General features: G+C 41.2%; 1 protein-coding gene across 2 annotated transcripts in view; it reads right to left on the minus strand.

The window, feature by feature from the left end:
- The window catches only part of GDPD5 (glycerophosphodiester phosphodiesterase domain containing 5), a 795,759-nt gene that overhangs the window by 145,319 nt on the left and 631,660 nt on the right, over window positions 1-18,780 (minus strand). For both annotated transcript variants that reach the window (XM_085623289.1, XM_085623290.1), the window contains exon 8: window positions 14,258-14,403. In XM_085623289.1, the coding sequence (XP_085479415.1) occupies window positions 14,258-14,403 (146 nt within the window). The remainder of the gene's footprint in view (window positions 1-14,257; window positions 14,404-18,780) is intronic.

The raw sequence follows: 18,780 nt of genomic DNA on the forward strand, positions 1-18,780 counted from the left end.
CGCGGAGGGAGCCTCTCCGATTTATGCGCCTCCGGGCACGCTGGCAGGCGAAAACAGGAAGTGCCGCCGGGCACTCTGGGAGCTGTAGTCTCCCCCCACAGCGACCAGCGGTGATGGTGGCGGCGGGGGAGACCAACAGCGTTGCCGTTCCAGGAAGAGTATGCCACGTCAGGTAGGTGTAGGTGCAGCCGTCCTCTGCTTGGAAATGCCCCCGCTCCACCGAGGGAGCCTCTCCGATTTATGCGCCTCCGGGCGCGCTGGCAGGCGGAAACAGGAAGTGCCGCCGGGCACTCTGGGAGCTGTAGTCTCCCCCCACAGCGGCCAGCGGTGATGGTGGCGGCGGGGGAGACCAACAGCGTTGCCGTCCCAGGAAGAGTATGCCACGTCAGGTAGGTGTAGGTGCAGCCGTCCTCTGCTTGGAAATGCCCCCGATCCACCGACGGAGCCTCTCCGATTTATGCGCCTCCGGGCGTGCTGGCAGGCGGAAACAGGAAGTGCCGCCGGGCACTCTGGGAGCTGTAGTCTCCCCCCACAGCGGCCAGCGGTGATGGTGGCGGCGGGGGAGACCAACAGCGTTGCCGTCCCAGGAAGAGTATGCCACGTCAGGTAGGTGTAGGTGCAGCCGTCCTCTGCTTGGAAATGCCCCCCTAATTTACCTAATTTACCCTAATAATGGTACATAACATGCAGATGTTGATGTTTTCTGAACCAAAACTCGCATGGTCCAGACTTCTATGCACAGTTTCCCCCAAGCATATTTCGGTAAGTATGACCTTCTAAAAAGTACTTGGGGAAAATTGGGCCAAAGTGCTGTTTATTGCACCAGGAGCCCTATTGAGAATGCGGCGCACTGTCCTTGTTTGCGACACGGCGCACCTTTCAAAATGTGCGCTATGCGCAAACATAAACAATGTGCCGTATTAGAATGAATGTGCAGCCCTGGAGGCAGCGCATTTAATTTGAATACGAAGTAGCTGTTTGTAAGCTGCTCCATGTGTCACTCTGCTGGTGGCAACCTGCTTGCACTTTTAAGGGGGTTAAGCGATACCCTTGCAGACGGGTGCAGTGACTATACAGGTTCGTTCCTTTTCAAGGGAAGCGTTAATGTCCTTAAACTGTAGCCCTTGTCTCTCACCTAAGCCCCATGACCCCTACACTGAGGATTCTTTAGGCTTTATGTGTGATTCTTGAGGTTCAACTCTTAAGCCGATGCTGAAGGCAGGGCCTAGTCAAGCTATTGCCAGGGATAGCGTCCACTGGCTCCCTGATGTGTGCTATCTGGCTCTGTCGGCTGCAAGGCCTGCCTTATTAACTGCAGGCCCCTCTCCAAGCATGCTGTCAGATAACTTAAGGGACTTTATATTTCTTACGGAAACCTGGCGAAAGGAAAGTTCTAATCCTAACCTTGCCATGACCATTCCACCAGGTTACAGGATTTTGTGTGGTAATAGGGGAGGAGATAAGATGGGAGGCGGGGTTGCTACCATCCTTAGGGATATTTCTTTCCCTAAGGATGACCATATTGAGAACTTAGATCGGTCTTATTTTTTGCATTAAAATAACCCCTCATTCTCCTTTTCAGGCTTACTGAGCTATATGTCCACGAACTGCCCCAATAGCTGCCTCCCAGAATTATGTGACACTATTGCTCAGTTGTCACTTCCATATGCAAATTTTACTGTTCTGGGGGATTTTAACACATCCATGCAGACATGCCCAGCTGCACTCAGGTTTCCCAGCTTATCCAGACTTTGGCAGATATTAACATGACACAACATGTCACTGCATCCACCCACAAAGCTAGCCGTATGTTGCATTTAATTTTTCCCAACATTTCGTGTCTCTAAGCTAGCGCCCCTGTCCGCCTGGTCTGGACAGATCATTTCCTGGTTCCGTTGCTGAAGACTAGGACAAACCCTGAACTCAAGAGAAGCTGGCAGAATGCCACAGTGATGCCTCTGGTACTCTCTCTTCAATCCTACCCTTCTTCTTTCTCCGGCAATCCTTACTTCAATGTGGTCCTGTTCAATCAATGGATCATTAAGGCCTTGGACCTTCTAGCCCCTGAAAAAATTATACAGTTAAAAGTTCTAAACATTCTCCCCCCTGGCATTCCCCTGCTCTAAGAGCACAGACAAACTCATTTAAAAACTTGAGCGTAGCTGGAGGAGGTCTTATGAACCTGAGGCGAATCGGCTTTAGAAAGCGGCTCTCAATACATTTTTTAAACTTTCTTGGAAATCCATGAAAGAACACTTCGCGATGTGCATCAAGGCCGCCACTAACCCGTCCAGGGAGTATTTAAGATTCTCAAGTCTTTTACTCCCCCTGATGGGGTCCAAAGCGGCTTGCCTTTCACCCCTCACCTGATCTTTGCACTAAGCTTTCACATTTCTTTGATGAGAAAATTCAAAAACCGTATGCTACTTTCTCTGTTTTTTGCTGTACAGCATACGCGGTGACTCCCATGCCAAGTCAAAATCGTGCCGTCTTTGAGTTTGGCCTAACTTCTGAAGATGTCTCTCTTAAGGAACTGTTGAAATGCAAAGCGGGGTCACCCGGAGACCCCTGCCCCTCCCCCCCTCAAATGTTCAGGATGATAGCACACTATGTGAGTCTCTTTCTCAATAAGATTTGGAATTCATCTTTAAACTCAGGCTTTCTCCCTGCTATTTGGAAATAAGCATTTCTGCTGCGTCTAAAAAAAAATACAATGCAGACCCTAGTCTGCTCAGAATTTCAGGCCCATCACCCTTTGCCAGCCCCAGCAAAGATATTGAAGAAGTTCTTAAATCAGCAACTTTCATAGTGACAAATGGCCTGCTCCATGACATTCAATCAGGCTTTCGTGCCGGTTACAGCACCGAACTGCATTACTGAAAGTGTCAGAGTCCGGTAGAGAAACATTGGACAAAGGAGCGTCCGTTATGGGTGTATTATTGAATTTATCATCAGCGTTTGACACAGTGTCTCGCCCTACCCTGTTGAACAGATTAAGCCAACTTGGTTTTTGGGGCACAGTCTTCTCCTGGACAAAATAGTTTCTGGAGGAACGTTCTCAGAGGGTTTTTATCTGCCCTTTTTCTTCCTCCCCCAAACACCTGGTTTGAGGGGTACTACAGGGTTCTGCCCTGAGCCCGCTGCTTTTTAACCTCTACATGGCCCCACTTGCCACCCTCATCAAATCCTGGTGGAGTGAAGGTGGTCTCCTAAACGGATGAGACGCAACTGTTGTTCTCTTTCAGGGAACACTCTGAAGCAGCTCTCCTTAAATTTCAAGAGTGTTTGAAGGGCAAACACATTTGGATAAAACATAGGTCATCTTCTTGAGCCTGCAGGCACCCCCCCCCCCCCCAAACCTTTGGTGGCCTAAATAACTTGACCCGCCCCCATCGCCTGCTTCATTGCGAGGAACTGTTTGAATCGGACCTCTCTTTCATGACACAAATAAAATGGATCTCTTCGAACTGCTTCCTGAAGCTTCGATCTGACAGGAAGTTGCTTGACCTGGTTTCGGAGGGAACCCATAAAAATGTGGTCCATGCATTCATGATGTCACGCCTTGATTAAGACAACAGCCTCTATTTGGGCCTACCCATGTTTTTGACCCACAGACTACATATTACTCACAGAATGCGGCAGCCAGGCTGATTCAGCGAGTCCCTTTTCACCAACATATTTCACCCCACTTAAAGGAGCTACAATGCCTCCAGATGGTGAAAAGGACCAAATGGAAAGACCTCACTCTTGCTTTTAGAGCCCTTGAAGGCAAAAGTCCACTCTACTTGAGAAACAGACTTGGCCGATTCCAACAAGAAAGATCGCGGAGATCCAATAACCCCCGTCTTATGCGTACTCCCACTTTAGTCAAAGCTTGGCATGTCATTCACAGTACTGACGGCAAAGCTGTGGAATTCTCTAGCCCTTGAACTTTGCTTGGCCCAGTCAATGCAATGCTTCAAAAAAAGAGCAAAATACCTGGATCTTTGACCAAGATTAAGTCATCTGCGACCGGTTCATTTTTAATCACTGCTTTGAGCGCCGGGACACTTCTGTAGAAGAAGCCGAGTGCATTACAAGTGCAAAATCAAATTCCATGGACTCCCCCAGACAAAAATCAATCAATCAATCGATTGATTGATGGATGTCTGGGGAGTCCATAGGACTCCCTTTCTCCCCCCCAGTGGGTTGACTTTAGGAGCTGCACTGAAAGAGCGCCACCTTTTTGTGGCACACTTTTAGTGTGCCTCCTAAAGGCAAGTTTGCCTCTGTACACACGTTGGTAATATGGCGTACGTGAACAGGCATGGTGATTCACTCATTTGCATGGGGCCACGCCCAAGGCAAATGAGGTGAACACCCTTTCATGATACCGCTAGCGCTATCTGTATTAGACAAGGGGATGCACAATAGTCTGCAGCCACTTCTGTAATAGCATTGTGCCCCAGAGGTGCTCAAAGTGGGCACACACGCCCGTTTCATACCCGGCCACAATGTATAATATGGGCTCAGGTGTTGTAAAATCAGCATAATTTATAATTCTGATCTTTGGACCATATTTACACAGGTAAATTTACATGCAAAGATCGCCACACATTCAATCTCCATTTAAAACTAGGAGGAGATTTCCTCATGGACAGAATTCATGAAAGGCATGAGATCTCCGCCTATATTTACGGCCCTATTCACAGAAGCCATTTTCCAACTCACAAACCTCTGTCCTAGAGATCTCTAACTCACCCTCTCCTAACCTTTTCCATAAGAAGATCTTCTGCACACAGAACTGTTGGTGTTTGTAGTGAATGTTGGAGGGCCAAGAAGGAGTGGTGGCAAAATGTGGAATAATACCTACAAAAAGGGGTGGCATTTATGGAAATTAAATGAGGACTTTAGGAAGACACATACACAAAAATTTTTTTTTAAAAAAAATGAGCAAGACAATCCCCATTTACAAAGTACACACCTACATTTGCTTCTGTAGTAACACTAGCAAAACAGGCTTAAAGATACTCCATCTCCACGTTGGGGCTAGTCAAGCACCATGGGTGGCCAACCAGTGGCAGTAAAGCGCACTCCCTTAAAAACATTGGTGGCAGAAAATGACACTAATATGTAAGGAAATATATCTACTAAAACAAATTAAATAATGTTAAAATGCAAGTGCAATTTAAATAATTGTGACATATCGAAATAAAAAAATAAAATGTTACTTTTAATATATATAATAACACTTTAACAAAATATATTTTAAATGATACCTACATTTAAAAAAAACTTTAAGTAGCAACTAAAAGGATACATAACTTGCATCCAAGATTGTGACACATTCAACATCAATAATACCGCAAGACGTGGTGGAGGGAAAATTAAAATTAATTTTAATGTAATTTGTTTTTGTAAACTTGACTTGTAAAATGTGTTAGGCATTAGCACAGGTGTGTTCTCGTTACTCCAGTAGTCCATGGTGAATAGGTGTTAAGGAAACAGGTTTTGCTACTTTTGATATAAAAAAGCAATATTTATTTTCATTTTAAAATTAATTTTTCTATACTTCCCTTTTACCTTTTCTTTAGAAATCTCCAACCCAGTGAAGAGGTCTCCACAAACAGCTGTAATGTGTCTAACTTAACTCCCTCATTTTAAGGGGTGGACATGCACTTATCAAAATCTGGGTGGAGATCTTTGCACAGAAATGGTGAATTACATCCAAGATGAAACCTATTCCTAGATGTAGATATAGATGTCCACATACTCCACATGAACACTTACCTTTGTGAATAGGGCCACTCGATTTACAAGTCTCCACTCTCTAAAATGAGGGGATGGAGACTCCTATGACCAAATTTATGAGCATAAAGTTACTAAAAGTAACTTTCTACCTGTTTGTGCAGATCTCTGCCATTGGAGAGAGACCTCCAGGTGGAAAGTATTAGTTAAAAATTAAACTTTAGTAAAAAAAAAAAATCTAAATTCTTCTAGGGCTGTCACATTATAAAGACCCAACCGCTTAAATATTTTTAATCCCATTTAATTGTGCTTTAAAAAAATGTTTCATATTTATTTTATAAATTTATATTAATAACAACATTAACTGCCCCACCTCGGTGTATTGAGTGCATTACAAGCCTGGTTGCATGTTATATTTTTTATGTTAATATTTTTTATTTTAAGTTAGCATTTTAATTAAATTAAAATGTAGTTTAATGTGTAAAAAATATTTTAAAATTCAATAAAACTTTTTTTATTCAAATATATACTAACAGTGATAATACTTCAACATATCAAGACACATTCTGAAGCAACTGACTAATTATCTACAAAGCACGTAGAATGCATAGCTACCCGTGGGCATCCCGGCGCTGATAGTGCGGCACAGAAACATCATAAGAGTTTGTTTTTTATTATTTTTGTATTCCTCTATCGAAGGGCAGTGTTCTGAAATAGCCATGTTTTGAGTATTTTTCAGAGGGAAGTAGCTGATTTACAGAGCTTAAAGAGATGGGAAGACTGTTTCACAGCCTAGCCGCATTTTATGAAAAAGAGCGCCCGCCAAATCTTTCCCTTCGGACTTTGGCCACTTTGGCCAGATGTGCATTAGAAGATGACAAGGTTCTTAGAGGGCGGTAGGAGGAGAACAGGGAATGGTAAGTCAATGGTCCTTTATCTGAGAGCGCCCTGGGAGCAATGCAGAGGGATTTAAATTTGATCTTATCAGCCACAGGGAGCCAATGAAGGGAGTTTAGAGCTTTTTGTAGGGATTTGGTGCCTGGGTATGTTGAACAGCAACCAGGGGGCACAATTCTGTATCTCATGTAGTTTCCTTGTTGTAGCCTTTGGGGCTCCCAAGTAAAGGGAGTTACCGTAGTCCAGACGGGAGAGAATAAGAGCCTGGACTATCAGCCTCTTTGCAGTAGAAGGGAGAAGATGAAGTCTTTTTCAGAGCACCTTAAGCATGCCGTAGCAAGTGGCTGCACTGTCTGATAGTCAAACTTGAAAGATTTATCCAGTCACATGCCAAGGCTCCTAATGGCTGTTTTTAAGGGCGGAGGAGGACCTTGGCTGCTTGGCCAATCCAAGCTCGGACTCCGGTTCAAATTGTTGCCCAGGAGCATTAGCTCAGTTTTATCCCCATTCAATTTGAGGCAGGAGCATTTCATCCAGTAACCACCTTCTTAAGACAGGGGCCTAGATAGGAAGGTCTCTTCTACTAGAATTTCCAATTCCACTCACAGCGAAGATGTGTAAAGGACTGCAGTGGTGGATGATTCTCGGAAAACTTTCAAGGAATGTTTACTTGGTTCTTTCAGATCCTGCCATTCCCACAACAGATGCTTCTGGACTTGGTTGGAGGTCAACTTTAGAAAATCTCTCAGGTCAGAGCACGTGTCATCAAATTGGAAGGAAGTGACTTCCATTCATTTCACCCTTTTGTTTTGTCTCTCCAATGATAGTTTGTGATAGTGTGGGGAGACAACACAGTTTCCAAGGCATATGTCAATCGCCAGCATCAGATCAAGATACCTAGCAGAAACTGCAGTCCGGTTTAGTTCCTGGACAGAGGAACTTGTGTTGTAATTGAAAGTGGTTCACATCACAGGGGTGGACAACGCGACAGCAGATTCTCTGAGTCACGATTTTCCTCCCTTTCAGGGTTTTTCTTTCCCCAAAGAGGAATTTGCAGTCCTGTGCAAACCCTTTCAAACTCCTTCACTGAACATCTTTGAAAATGCCTTACCGCCTCTGTTTTACACAAGGTTTCAGGATCAAGGAGCTTGGGAACTGGATGCTCTCCTGTGCCTTGGTCCTGACTTTGTTTTTCATCTCCCTCCTCCCAATTCCGATGGCCTCCAGAGTGTTGGCCTGGATTTGGATAAGGAACAGGGAAGTCACTCTAATAGTTGCCTTTTGAAAAAGGGTAGATTGGTTCCCTTCAATGTGAAGTTTAGCAGTTGAGATGAAATGGGTTCCTCCCCTTGCTCACTGTCCTTTCAGTATTCTGGCCCTCCTCCTAAAGGATGTCAGTACGGAATCTGAAGGACTGGGCTCCAGCGATTATGTCTGTTCCGATTTTTGTCAATAGAAGTTCAAGCCTCTTGGAGTCCTGCGACTCTGGACATATATAGTCATTGGTGTTCATTCAGTACTTGATGTAAATCTAAGAGGTTCAGATCTCGTCATTGCTCACCAACTGATTCTGTGGCTTCTCCAGGAGGGATTTTTCCTGGGTCTATCTGCTCCCATTCTTTGAGTCCAATCAGCTACCATTTGGGTCTTCCAAGAATCTTGGGGTGATATGGAAGAGATAGACTCTGTGGCTGACAGGTTACTGAAGAGGTTTTCTGTCAAGAGCAGGTCTTCTAGGCAAAAGAAGTAGAGTTTTCTTGGTGCATAGAAATGGCCTACTATCTCCAGAAACAAAAACAAGACACCAGAGTAAAACTGTGTGTCTAGAATTGCTCCAGGAAATAATTGCCGAGACACAGCATGCGCTGTCTCTTGCAAGACATTTTGTCTACTAACAGGGGGTTTACATCCCACACATTGCTTATGATTGGTTGGCCTCATCGTCACTTTCATTTCTGTTCATCTCTTTGGTTAGCGTGCACTGGCTTGTACTCCTCTTCATGTGTCTGTCCCTATCCTGGCGCATGGCCATATTAAAGTGAGGCTCACACTAGAGTCTGGAAAAACTTTGAAAGCTGTTGCAGTAGAAAAAACAAAAAGGCATCCCTATATAATGCAAGCATGACAAACAACTGTATGGATGGTGACTATTTACATGTAAAATGGTCCTTTATGCAGTGCAGTGCATGCACTCGATTGGAGCCCACAAGATAACAAACAGACAATACCATTTAGTAAGAGAGTAGTACTTCTCTGGCCATGGCCAAACGACCGAGGTTATAAACAGAACACATTCATTTACTGCAGTCTGGGAATAAAATATGCCTTTTTATTTCTTGATATGCACTAATTTATGGATGATAGCATTTCAGAGCACAGGACTCTTTGTAACTTGATAACTAAAAAAAATCCTAAAAACAATATTTCTTCAGGTGGATGGAAGAAAGTATTAATACATATAGTTGGGGACGGGTAGAGGAAAGTTAAAGACATGACCAAAGGAATATTTTATGACAAGACCTAAGGAATGTTTTAAGCATGGTAAAGTAACAAGGCCTTTGAAAGCTTGCCACAAGTTCAAAAAAGGCATATTGAGTTTGCAATACTACGCCGTAAGCACGTATAAGGGGTAGAGGCTTCATGGTAAGTGTAGGCTTATTTAACATAAATTAGTAAATATTAGAATATGATTCTGCATTGGCACATATATTATTTGAAAAAACAACAAATACTTTTATTTTGGAAACATTGGTTCTATTTGCACGCAGTTTAAAAATACAGTGTAAGAATATTTATGTTTTACTTAGAGTTTGGGTAATTTTGGATTTGAGATTAGGATGGGTGCAAATCTAGGCATTGCACTTGATATATATGCACACCAAAGTAAATCCTAGGTTTAGTGTGAAAACAGTGCCATTTACCAGTAAAAACAATATTATGATTTACACAGCATGAACCTAAATTACACTATGCTCACACATAAAATAGCACCAGTATGGTGTGATTTTATAAGCAAGTAAATCATAGGGACATGTTCTATGGTGTACACATTTGAAAACACATTTACATATTTTCCTACACTAAAAATGGTGGCGGATTCTTTACTGTGAAAGGCAAGGGTACATCTTTTCCCAGAGTGGAACAGTGAAGGTAATAGCCTAAAAACTGTTAGGACAGTAGGGGAAATGTTTTCTCCTCAAGACAAAATACTATCCAAATCTAGAAACAAAAAAGGTTATTGGTTGCATTTTCATACTAGCTACATTTCGATATGGGTAAACATTTTGCGCATTGAGCGCACTTCAGAGAATGTGCAACAGTTACAGGTTCCTAGAAGTACTTCTGGAATTCTGTACAATTTTTCAAAAATATCAGAAATTTACTGCAAAAATCGGAAAGAGTCTATAAAGTAAATTTGTTTTTAGATGTGGGCCCACTATTTCAAATTGCTGGAAACGTTAGGGCCTTGTTTAGAGTTTAGCAGACAAGGCACTACATCAAAAATGTGGCAGATGTCCTATCTGCCATCTTTTTTTTAGTACAGACTACACCAAACTCTAAAATGTCGGTGGCGGTCTGCCCGACAGACAGGCGATTTGTTCGACTGCTGCATTTCAATGCAGGCGGTCGGACCGCAGAGGTCGGGGGAAAGACTGCCGCCTCCGACAGGGTTCAAGATCCTGTCGGAGAGGCAGTCGGAATACTATCCCTACAAATGGTACCTGTGCAGGCACCGCCGTAGGGATTAGGATGTTCCTTTTTGCTTGCCTTTTCATGATGGTCCCACTCCCATAAAAATGCAGACGGAAACGAAATGTGGGGGTCCCAAGCAGGGCCCCCGTGGGTCACTGCTAAGTGGTCCTGGGGGCACATGTAGTGCCCCCCCACACACATCCATGCACTGTGTGCCAGGTACAACTTGGCACCTGGCACAAGTTACATGGATGTGCACAAAGTGCTTTTTCAACTGCTGCTTGTGCTGCAGCCCATTTCCTGGGCGCAGCACAAGCCGCAGTAGAAAGAAACACTTTCTGAACGCCGAGCTAGCGGTTTCATCATAATAGGGTGGGTGGGACAGCCCACTCATTGTCGGACAGTCTCCTGCCTTATGCAATGTTGGTCGGCGGTCCGACTGGCTGCCATCGTAATTCGGTCCTAAGGGTGGTACTGAGGAAGTGTCCGACAGGACTTAGAATCATTAGAAAAGTTTTGAAGGACAAGCCCGCTCCAACAGGCCTGATGAAAAATACCAATAAGGATCTAAAATGACTTCCCGTGATAAAACGGCATGCAGCACACAAAGGGAGAAAGTTTATTGGAGAGAACAAAAAGGCTCATTCAGCAAGACTTCTTATCTTTGGAGCAACTACCATTCCTAAACTTATTACCATAAAATAATGAGGCCACAGTGTTCCAAAGAGGTTAGGTCATAGAATATTCTGTTTAAGTTGAAGGTAAGAGGAAGACTAGAAAAGAAAGTGAACACCACATAAAAAGACACTCACAAGCACGCATGCACACACATTAACAACAGTCCTTCTAAAACAGTGATACATTAGCAAAATAGAGGGCAACTACGACAACAATTTTTACAAGGGCTTTCTTCCCTTTGCGCATTTCTTGACCCTGTCAGCCCCTGCCTCACTCCTGGTGCTAGGGGACTCAGAAGACAAGGACCCTTCTGTAAATGGCAAATACACAAAGAACTCCCACTTGCAGATTTTTGTGGGAGATCTCTACCAACATCACTGGCAGGTGATTTACTTGGCACACCTAATAAAACTCACTCAGAGTGTTTTCTTTTTTTCCGTCCATGGTACAAATGGAAGAGCATACTTTTGGATGAGAACCAAACTTTTCCCACTTGGCCACCATCTTCATGTTTCCAAAATGTACCATCCCACTTCACTCAACTACCATAGTCTAATCTTAAATCATTGCTAGACCAACTAAACTTTGATATACCTTAATAGGAAGCGCAGGTGACACAATTCTTATCAGGTTACCTACCCGTATACCATGTATCCTCACATTCCATTTCTCATCATAATTTTGTTTCATCCGCAGCTGGTTAAGTAACACCATTTTACACCCTTTCTCTCAGTTAAATGTAAAACTTAGTGATATCTTCATCAATCACCACAGGTACACCTGGTTCACTGCATTTTTACTTTTACTAGAATTTTTAATACAAAATAGTGAAGCTATAGTGCAAAAAAGAGGGATGTTCATGGAATGTTCTACATATGCCACGGGTAAAAGAAAAACAACCATACCGAAATCAAATATAAGATGACACTGACTTGCGCACACACAGACTCACACAAACATGCTTACGAGAGCTAACAAATGGCATTAGAAGACTCACACAAACATCCTTACGAGAGCTAAGAAATGGCATTAGAATAGAACAAAGTGGGTTTGTATGCAATATGATGAAATATAAATTTCTATGAGGCAGTGAAATCTATATTGTGTTTCCTTTTATAGAGACTTATATGGATTCGAGGTTAAAGAAAGTAGATAGAATCGCTTGGACACAGCACCAAAAGAAAAAACTGCACACAAACGAGGAGCCCACTTGAGCTGCTATTTTCTAACAGTGATGAGAGAGACATAAAAGCTAAAGATCTAACCTAAGACATGATGGCAAAAAAAAAAACACACATAAGAAATTAGACGACAACCCCTCGTCTTCAAAGAGCTTCCTTACACCAGAGGATTAACTTTACAATGTTGTGCACTAATTTAATACCCAAGTCACAAAATCAGATCTGAGAAGGTACTCTTTAACCTAGACCAGATGCAATGCCCAGAAATACAGAGGAAAAACCAACAGAGTTGAAGGATCACAATTCTTCAACAATCTCAGCCCCCTCGTATGAAAACTAGTCCATCATCAGGTCATCTTTTGGAACACTGCCATCCTCTGTAATTAGGGACTGGGACCCAAGAGTCCACAATCCGTGGACCCCGCCTCATCTTCGCCAGGTTTGAAACCAGGTATGTATTCAATATAGTACCCCTACCCTATAGACATTTGCAGAGATATTGTTTATAAGATAAACCAAGTACTGCAAGGTGACCTTAGTGGACATCTTGCTGCTTTATAAAACACCTAAGTATATCGCCTACTTGCTCTAGCATAACCCTAACCCAACAAAATTATATAACCAAGATACAGTAAAACTAATTTGGTCCAATCCATTTCTAAACCTGCGACTCTCTCTGTTCTTTCTGAAAATTGTCTTCAAATAATAGTTAACACGTGAGGCTTTCTGGTTTCTTTTTCCAACTTGAATCTGGGATTCATCTTAATATTAAAGCGGAGAATCTTCCAATTTTCACATAATAACAATTTAGAAATAAAAGAGTTCTGACATATGGCATGTGAAAACAAAGCAGACGGTGGAGATGATCTGAATTTCAGTCACACATAATTGGCTTTCCACAGATGATTAGACAGTACAACACAACACATGGCATCAGATAAGCGCCTTAATTGGCACAGTGACTTCCCTGTAAACTGGATCAGATCACACATGAGCAAGCTTTCTAAAGAGAACACATTAACAGCTGAGGTTATATTCAACATTTTCAATTATTCCTTTAGTCACACAATGTACCTACAATGAGTCATTTGCATCCATCTACTGCAGCCTTGAAATAAAATATGCCACCTTCTGTGTAGAAGTTGAGCTTGACAATCACTGTAAAAGTAATGAAGCCCACGGTTCACTTATTGCAATGCACTTTTACTGCACCACCAATACTCACCTTGAATAACATCCCAGAAATATATATCTTTATACATTTACTGTGTCTAAGTTACTTCCTAACAGCCTATGCTGATTTGTTTTCATTTTCTGCTGCAGTTTATTTCTCAATTAGTTTGGTTACACCAGTGAAGACTACATTGTATTACATTTGAATGTATGTCTATGCAGCTACTAGTTTTCAATGTATTAAATTGTGAAATGCAGACATCTTTAGCACATTTATCTATACTGCTTTATTGTCATAAAAGACATTGCTATGAAAATTGAACTTGATTTAGGAGTCAGCAAAGTGTCATACTTCAAACTTTTAAGTTGGATGCAGGTGTTAAAGTTGCCATTTTTCACAGTTTACAGATATGCTCAGCATCACTCAACCTCAATAACTAAGAGACATTTTAACACAAAAAAAAATTCTGCTACAAACCAATATTTATCAGATGTTTTACCACTATTTGCTTTATTTTTTAAACTTTGCCAACTGTGTGAAGTCGACGAAGACTAAGGTTTGCAAATATATTTTCAGAATAAACCCTTTGCATCTTCACATGTTATTATCTATATTTCTTGAAAAATACTTACATTATCCTCAAAGAATGGATTAAAAGAACAATATGTTTTTTGCTTTGTATCATATCTCAGTAGAGAAAATGGCAAGTGAAGAAACATAAGACAACATCTTATTTTACATTGGTATGTAAGTTATCAAGTTTGGCTTTGGCCGATTGCCATTCCAACATTTTCTTTGAACAAATGTGATACCATAAATATGTTTTTTTATTTTATATGTACATTATTTATCTAGTAGTGTGCAACAGTAAAGTATGATCAAATCAGAACAAAGAAAAGATTCTTACCATTGGGGCTCCTCGATGGCCAATGATCTTTGGTCTTGGACCTAGATCGTTCTTCTCCATGATGCATGGGGAGGAGATGGTCAGAGGAACCAGGAAAAGTGCAACTACTACTGCTACATATGTGATGAATATAAAAACCTGAAACACTGTAAAGACACAAGTAATAGTGTCAGGCAACAAAATAAGGGTGCAGATAGCTACATAACTCAAGAAACGAAGGATGTTCTTACAGAATAAATTATTTACCGCAAGAATAATGCTCACTGAACTATGCCTATACAATTCAATGGGTAGTGAGCTACTATTCGTGAACCTGTATAGCATTACTAAGTAAAGCTACCAGTGAAAAGGTGACTCTAGAGAAAACATAAAAAGACTACAGAATATTTAAATGTAAACAAATCCCAAGCAGTAATCTACCCCCAAATGCGCTAGAGTTAGAACAATAATTTCACTAGTAAGGCAATAAATGATTCTGGTTGAGATCTGGGAATGCATACGATTTTATTTTATTTTTTAAACATATTTTATTGGTGTTTCAAGAATAACAAAACAAAAGGAAAAGACATTGAAAATTACAGTACCAATATCACATAAGAGTTAGCTAGTCTTGATACAGTATTCACAATATTACATGAGTATTTGGCAACAGGTATATTCGCATCTGCAACATCAACGGACATAGCTATACATTCAAATTGATCCAATGCAGCCCCCCCAAAAAATATATGTATATATTAAAAACTTTTTTACCACCTGCCACTCTTAAACTAAGGACAATAAAAGCCCCCCATCCCGCTCCCTCCGCACACTCATTACAATGTTAACATGGGCCATAGGTCGGCAGACATAGCAGTTACTATCTAGTAGACACTTGTGACGGGCCTATAGGCATACCTATCAGAGCACTATTGGGTTCACGCAGGGTCTGTTACCCAGATGCGCACATATATTTGCTAATCAGATTATTAATATTACAGAGTCTCGATGCAGTGAAGGTTCGGCAGAAATAAACTGTTCCGACATCGCATCCCACTCCAGTGAAATTGGGTTCTTTCGCAGGCCTCTGTTTTCCTCCCTTCTGATCTCCATACTTTCCGCTCTGCTACATCTGACAACCTCACTATGCCATCCTAGAGCTGTTGGGGACAATGCAGATTTCCATCACATTGTGATTGACCATTTCGCCAAAATCAATGCCAGATTGGCAAAGGAATTTATACCATTTCAACATTAAATTTTTAGATTGATAAATTGGTACGGTCAATATTATACACACTTGAGTGTTTATTTTGAATTCTTATAATGTATATAGTTGGAGGTCTAAATTCCGATGTAAAATCAGTTAGTACTCTGCACATGAGATGAAAAAATACCTTTCCTGAATAAAACTGTTGTTTAATACTTTGAAACTGACACACTAGTTCAGCTGGGCGAAATACCCATTCTTATGGGCTATATGTAGGCCCATGAGGTGTATTTCCCTAATAAAAACCAGTGGTGTGGTTTTCTACAACATTATCGAGAAGTTCATTCAAAAACGCTTAAATGACTGTTCCAATAATCGTCACCCAAACTCTGACGTTGTGATGCATTTCATAGATATGAGCTGAGTCTGCACTTTCACATTGGCCTTGTGGCACATTTCTATAGAATATATGAATATTAAGTGTTGCACGGATTAAAAGTGTTTTGGTGTGCTGTATATATAGCCCTACAGCTCCCGGGTCTACTCGCTTACAAAAGAATAACACTATGGGCTTAGAGATTACAACTGAGTAGAGAAACAAGTGGTTTCGGGTACTGCCTTGCAAGAACCACAAAGGAAGTGACCATGGAACTCATGGGCAAGCATTCTGTGACAACTTAGTTGTTGAGTGTGGCAATAAGCAACTCCTTGTTTTTCAATGCCAAACACTAGTCTCTCCATCTGAAATTCTATTACAACCTTTGATCATGTTCTGTGACATGGTAAAGATATGTATGCATATGTATATATATATATATATCAAGCGAACACTTATCGTTAAAGTTTATAATCCCTTGCTATCATATCAGAAAAAAAAGACATGGTAGACCTCTCTTCTGTAAATATTTAAGCAATCATATAGAATTAACTAATTTACTGCCTGGAAGTCAGAAACTACTGGCAAGTGGGGGATGGATGATAAAGCCAATATATTTAGTCAAAGCCAAGTCTCTTCTGAAAGTATATTATCACAGGGTGAGAAGCAGAATCTACAGTGGAGGAGGAGCAGTAATCAGTGGATGCAAGAATCCATACAATGCAGATAAAAAAGACCAAGATAGATTAATCTTACATACACTAATTTGTGTTAGTATGTATGCCTCGTTTGGAGGGATGAGGGCAGATCCTTCATGCATCTCTTCCAGTGCAATGGAGATAATGTAGGTGACCAACTTATAGGGTCCTTCTCATTTTTAAATTTATGTACTGTGAATGGCAGATTTAAGGTTTAGAAAGACTTACGTGGAAAGCAGAAATCAAAGTGCATTTGGGAATCTGAATCTTCGGGGTAAAGTGCAGCAAAGGTTACTGAGGTATCCACAGCTAATCCACATCCAATTAACAGGTACGTGAGGACCTAATCAATTCAATTGGCATCTTGAGTTGAGCTTCAACTTCTAGGCGTGTTAGGAAATCAACCAATAACATTCTTAGATGATCATACAGGCAACCCCAGTCCAAAGAGACCACACAGTAAAAACAGAAAGGTGAAAAAAGTGATCCGTCCAGGTTGGTAGGGATGTTCATGAGCTGAAGAGGATAAAAATCCAGGACATCTGTTTTGTTGCTGATTCAAAATAGTTTTGGCTATTGATCAGCAAATTTGATAAGGAATGTGTTGAATACAAAGCCAACACTGGGAACCAGGAGAAATGAATCAACCATATTTTCAGAGGTGCATAGATCCACTTCTTATAACATAAGCCCTTCCTTTATTAACTAGTGAACCTTGAAAAACTAAGTTTCCTTGATGAAAAACTGATCCGTAGGCACTCATGGCCGTCCCGTTAATACTTTTAAATACAAATTAGGATATTTGAAACTCTGGATGACCCCAGTTTACAATTCATGCTTGCAAACAGCCAAGATGTTCATGCTCCTGGTGTGGTTCTAGGCTGCATGACGTGTTTAAAAAGTACATCATGCACAAGACTAGAAATTATAGGCTGACTGTTTGGGTACAATCAACCAATTTGCTGCCCCTTTTCCAAACGGCCTAATTGTTCTAAACCAGAACATATTATGACTTACACGTTTGGGAATAAAGCTGTCCACATCTTAAAGGTTCCATTAAATGCATTCTTTACTGAATATACAGATGCCTTCAATGGTGTGGATCAAATTTTTTTCTCTGGAGTAAACTTACTAATGGGGACATTCCTGAAGGTTTCCTAAATCCTAAATTGCTCTGTATGCTATAACAAGTTTAAGGTTAAATTGGGTCAAACTTCACACCAATCTAGAAAGATATATACTGAATGAGCCTTAAGAATGAGCGCATTCTTGCACCCCTGGTATATGACCAGTAGACATTGGGTAGGGAAAGTTAGCAAAGCAGAGACTTTCTTCTCAAGTTTGGTGGAACAAGAGTTTTGATTCTGCACTATGCAGACACCACTATTATCCTGGACGAAACTGAAGTAGGGCTTTAAACAACGGCTCAGGGTTTACAGGCAGGATCCAAACAGAAAGTTGGTTTTGAATTGGACTATGATGAAAATTATGGTATTTGGCCATAGATGAAAGAAAATAGATTCATGGTATATACCACCAATTGGATCAGGAGAGCCCCTATAATTACATAGGTAGTTGGTTTGAGAATAAAGGGACTCGCAGAACACTATCGGCAGCTTTAAGAAGCAATTCAGTGTCTACAATTAACGCACTAAGAAACTATTTTGTGAAATCATCCAGCTTAATGATTGACCCCCCTTGAAGCCACAACAAAGGTTTATTGTATGGAACTGATTTTGATTGACCTGTATTGGCAGGTGCACTTGAAGTTTATTCTCTAGAAGTAATCTTTGTTTGAGACAGCTAAGTATCCTAAAATCTGTTACAAGCCCAAAGCTGCACCATCTGATATTATGAAAGCTCTGATTTGGAAGGACATGTCGTACTCTGTGGATCATTCCTGGTATTACATTTGTTAAAGTCCAGCTCAGATTTGGAGGTGAATGCGGTTTGGGATTCTGTAACTAAGTATTTTTCTTTCAGACAAAGCAAAATAAGTTAGGATTGGTTTCAAAGATTTCACTCTCAGGAAATTCAGTTGTTATGCTGTTCGTACCAATTAACTCACTAAGCTTAAACCCTCAGTATTTAAGTGAACCTTCTGTCAGAGATACCTAACAAATATATGTGTCTAAGATTAGTATTGCTGCCTTTGGCTGATTTTAGTTTTCCCTGTCAGAACAGTGCGCTCACTACTGGAGCTTATGTGTGGCCACAAATTGCAATCCCTGGATCACTTGCTATGCATTTGTCTACTACT

Source organism: Triturus cristatus, chromosome 8 (assembly GCF_964204655.1).
Source record: "Triturus cristatus chromosome 8, aTriCri1.1, whole genome shotgun sequence".
Taxonomy (NCBI): domain Eukaryota; kingdom Metazoa; phylum Chordata; class Amphibia; order Caudata; family Salamandridae; genus Triturus; species Triturus cristatus.